The 4,932-nt window shown below is 48.2% G+C and overlaps 1 protein-coding gene across 1 annotated transcript; it reads right to left on the bottom strand.

The window, feature by feature from the left end:
* Positions 1–4,347: 4,347 nt before the first annotated feature.
* Positions 4,348–4,689, bottom strand: F5147DRAFT_527972 (uncharacterized protein; the record flags this gene model as incomplete). Its single annotated transcript, XM_041430036.1, has 1 exon — positions 4,348–4,689. A coding segment is annotated over one exon (342 nt), but the record flags the coding sequence as incomplete, so codon positions are not given.
* Between the last annotated feature and the right edge of the window lie 243 nt (positions 4,690–4,932).

The raw sequence follows: 4,932 nt of genomic DNA, 5'->3' as shown, positions 1-4,932 counted from the left end.
TTCTCGAAAGCACAGAAGCTTTCTCGCAGACAGGCGCGTGGCAGCTTATTCTCTCCAATTACGACCTTGAACTACACCACACCACGTCCCCGGACAAAGCTCTCGCACGCACCTGATGCGCTCTCTCTCGACGCCCGGATCACGGTCTTGAGAAAACGACAATGAGGATCGTGTGCTCCTTCCTGACTCCATGTTTATCCGATTACTCGACGATGAATTCTCCACCGCCTTGCCACGAACTCCTTGGATGATCCTATTTTTTCCACTGCCAGTGATGCTTTGGATGGGCTTTGTTTGCCCCCTATGAAATCGGCACTCACTGACTGGAAGATATCAGACGGCGTCCTTTATTACAAGTCTCGCGCCTATGTCCCCGCCTTCGCAGCGACTGGACATTCTCTCTCCCTCCGTCACCATGACCACCCACCACCGCCGGTCACCCTGGCGGTTTAAAACCAAGGAACTTGTCAAGCGTGACTACTGGTGGCCTGCAATGGGTACTTTTATTCGCTCCTACGTCGCTGGTTGCGCCCTTTGTCAGCAGATGAAAGCTGATACTCACCCTGTTTCGCCACCCCTTGTACCCATTCCCTCCTCTTGCCACTCGCCCCTTCTCTCAGGTCTCTGTTGACCATTGTCACTGACCTCCCCGTGTCCAACGGTTTTGATTCTCTCATGGTCGTGGTAGACCATGGCCTTACGAAGGGGGTGATTATTTCTCCTTGTAACAAAAACTCTCTTCTTAAGGAGTAGCTAAGCTATTTTTCAAAAACGTATTCAGGACTCTTTGGACTTCCACAAAAAGTAATCTCTGATCGAGGTCCCCAGTTCGTTTCAAAGTTCTCTAGAGAATTGGCACGACTCCTAGGATATCAGATCGCTGCCTCCACAGCGTATCACCCTCAGACCGATGGACAGACCGAACGACTCAACCAGGAGATAGAACCTACCATCCGGATATACTGCAGAAGTAACCCCTATGAATGGTCAGACCATTTACCCCTCGCCGAATTCGTGCATAACCACCGAAGAACACGAAGCAAGAAACGCATCACCATTCTTCCTTATGATGGGATACGAACCTCGCGGTAATTCCTCACGTACTACCATCATCGGATACCCCTGCCGCAGAAGAAAGGGTTCGCATCCTCCAAAAGATCAGAGAAGAAGCCATCTCCTGCCACAATATCGCCATGCACAACGATGCAGAAAGGACGCACGGAAAGAAGTACCACAACCGGGGAAAAAGGAGATAAGGTCTGGCTATCTTGCAACCAATCTATGACCACTCTCCCATCTAGGAAGCTTGCGCCCAAACGGCACGGACCGTTCCCCATAACCGCAGTCTTATCGCCAATCACGTTCACCCTGAAACTTCCCCGAACAATGGAAGGGTTCACCCCACGTCCATGCTTCCGAACGAATCCTCACTATCAAGAGACAGAGATTCACGACCGAACTACGAAGAACCAACCTCCCGGATATAGTCAACCAATCGGAGGAATATACGAAGTCGAAGCGGTCCTGAGTCACAAGGGAACGGGTAAACGAAGACGCTATCTCGTATCCTGGAAGGGAATACTCTTCCGGAAGTAACGAATGGATTCCAGCGGAGAACATGAAAACGCCGAAGACCTACTTTCCGCCTATAAGAAGAGGCACAAATTGAACTAAATCGACCAGTCCCCCTGTCCATACCAACAAAGAAATGTCTTAACCCACTACGTCTCCCACTGAATCCAATGCCTCCTCCATCAGCCTCTGCGAATCCCCCTACGCTGACACGTCGTCAGCATCGAAGACGACGTCATCGTCGAAACCACCTATCCTCTCCGTCGCCCACGCCCTCGAAATCGAACCTACCTTAACAACCAGCCAGCAATACCAGCAGGAGTCGCTGCCACATATATCCATATCATTAGAGCCACCCAACGCCTCGAAGAAGAATTTGCCCAGATCAAAAACGACGCCCTCCGACTCTCCTGCAACCACGTTCAGCGGCGCATACGCTCGCTTACCGCTCGCTACGCTTCAGCTATTCCCTCTTGGTTTTAGCACTATCTGCAGGGAAATTATACAGACTGTTGCTAATAGAAACTCCTTCCAAGTCGGCCGCCCGTTGCCTCCTATTACTCACAATCCCCCCGCTGTTCTACCTGATCCAACTTCGATTGGAGGGAACTTTGCACCGGTACCTGTACCTGTCCAGCGCCCAGCGAGGTCCAAAGAAGAAACCTCCGCGGCGGAGCCGCCATTCACGGCGTAACCAAGAAAAAGTCATCAAAGGAAAGAAGCGCGAGGTCATCGACCTCACCGTAGAACCCCCCCGCTATCCCAACCTCCAGCATCGTAATCAGAACCCCCTCATTGAGACAAGTAGTCGGCACTATCGCCGACGCCAACTTCATTTGCCGACTCTGCAAGAAGCTTGGTCACAAGCACAGGAACTGTCCCCTGTACTATTGCCGCGTCTGCGGCGACACAAAACCAGGGCACTTCTCCATCTACTGCCCCTTCGCCACCACCAAAATACCATTCCCGTTGGTCTATACCGACGACGGCTTCTACGAAGCGTTAGCTGCGTGGGAAGAAGAGAAAGATAAGAGAGAGGAAGAAGATCTCGCGCGTGCTGATAGAGAATATTTGGCACAGCCGGAGGAACTAGAGTTCCAGAATGCCGACGCCGACCCCATCTACTACGCCAACCAGGACGACTAGTGATGTCGATGCCGGTGACATCGACCATAACACGGGGGTAATGTTACGGTACATTCATTCTCTTCGCTTCTCTTTCGATACCGGACAATGGTACATGCATACAGCCCTTAACGAGCGACCAATTACCTTCCAGAACCTCACACATATCATCGCCAACTAACCTTCCGTACCAGTAACCATCACTATGTTTAGCTCACTATCTCTTATCAAAGCGGGCTGTCCGCACCATGGTTACTATCTTCTTATCGCTTATCTGTTATCACTTACCAAGCGGGCTGTCCGCCTTCTATCTTGATACGTACTTACAAGCTCCGCTTGAACTACGCTATATAGTTACATAGTGTACCACATGTATTTCTTCACTTTAATCTACTGGGTTTTACCTGGAACAAGTCCTTTAGCAAGGTCTCCAACCTTGCTATCTAAGAACCATCATTCTAAGGAAGTCGCCGATACTTGCCTTAGCCAGAAACCTCTGACCTCTCACTCGAGAGAAGAACCACGTCTGTCTCGCCGAAACTCAGTCCACTCGGACTAAGACAGCTCGACATACCCCAGTCGTAACATCGGCGTTCTGGGGCCCGTTGTTCTAAGGTAGCGCAAATTGAGCAAATCCAGTTAGGGTAATTTGGTAATGTATCCCGTTCTTCCGAGTTTAATGGGTCTGTAAGATATGCATTTCCAGGTTCCAACAAAAATGTCCCCACTTCCTTCTAGTTGTGTATGTTTTTCCAGTACATGGCCTACCCATATGACTGTAATTTGACGTAGGTTAATACGAGCTTGGCGATGCCAAGTTTTAGCTGCTGTAGGGAATAATTGGCTTCCATCAAGGGTCAGGGGTAAAATGTTCTTCCTCAGCTTCTTCAATTCCCTGGGAAAGTGTTCGCAGTTGCTGGGAGTTTCTTGTTATATATGGTAAAAGTCTAAATGCAGCAACTCCGCGGCGGGATATTGTTCCATCCATTTCACTTAGTACATATGATCCTCCCTGAGTTCTCCGTTCTACTTTATATGGGCCGAGATAGCGGGGTTTTGTCTTTCGGTTCAGTTCCTTTTCTATTCGGGTGTTACGTACAAGTACTAGATCTCCTGTCTGATATGCCTCCCGTCTAATCGCTTTGAGTATCTCCTTTCAAACTGCTCTTTTGATTTGAACCGAGCATTCTTCAGTGTTTCCAGCTGCTTGTTCTAAGTCCTCGGGTCGTCTTTCCAACTGTCTTATTCTCAGTGCTAGTAACTCAACTGATGTCATTCCGCTTGTAAATCCATCAACCATGAATGTAGCTTCTGCTAAGTCAAAGGGCAATACTGGGTGAACTCCATGAACTAGATAGAAAGCAGAGAATCCAGTCACTCGGCTTGTGGTGACACGATCTGCAAATAAGGTTTGGGGAATCTTCTGAGGGCCATTGTGTGAGGTTGTCATTACATGCTTTCACTAGTGCTTCTAAATATGAAATGACCTCTTTCAACTACTCCGTTAGCCTGAGAATTATAGGGCGAGATGGTGATATGTGGGATATTTACTCTTTTCATAAGGGCTGAAAATGCTCCCTGTACTTCTGGTCCATTATCTGTGGTAACTTGTCCGAGGGCACCGTATCTACAATAAAGATCTTCCCAGAAAAACTTGCTAAGGGCCTTGGCAGTAGGTGCCTTAAGAGGTCGTCCTTCTACATAGCGTGATAAATCATCTCTAGCTAGTACAATATACTTGAATCCTTGAGCTGGAGGCATGTGCATGATATCAATGTATACTTTCACAAAGATTGTGGATGGAGTAGATACTGTGATAGGAATGTGCATCTTTGTAGTGCTTCGTATCTGACAGGGGTGACATGATTGTACATGATGCCGTACATCTGAAAATAAGTAGGGCCAGAAAAACCTAAGCTGAATTGTCTCCCAGGTGGCAGCTTCTCCTCTATGTCCAAGTTCTTCATGTGCCTGATTCAGGATAGTCGCACGCTTTCTGGATCAAAAACTACTAATAGGGCGGTCTAGCCTGCATTCTCTTATACATTCTTCCATTCTGCACAAAGAACCTGACAGCTTTCTTCAGAAATCTTTTCTTTGCTGAAATACTTTCGAAGGGCGGTGTTTCTAGGGTAGTCAGAAACTTGAAAATATCCTTTAGGTTTGTTCCTGAACACTGGTTCCCATGAATACTACAGGAAAGATGTCACTTTTCGTTGTGGTGATACTGTGGCT

The sequence above is a fragment of the Suillus discolor genome (assembly GCF_016758755.1).
Source record: "Suillus discolor strain FC423 chromosome Unknown F5147scaffold_806, whole genome shotgun sequence".
NCBI classification, from domain to species: Eukaryota; Fungi; Basidiomycota; class Agaricomycetes; order Boletales; family Suillaceae; genus Suillus; species Suillus discolor.
Note: the sequence above shows the minus strand (reverse complement) of the source record. Positions and strands in the feature narration are given on the sequence as shown.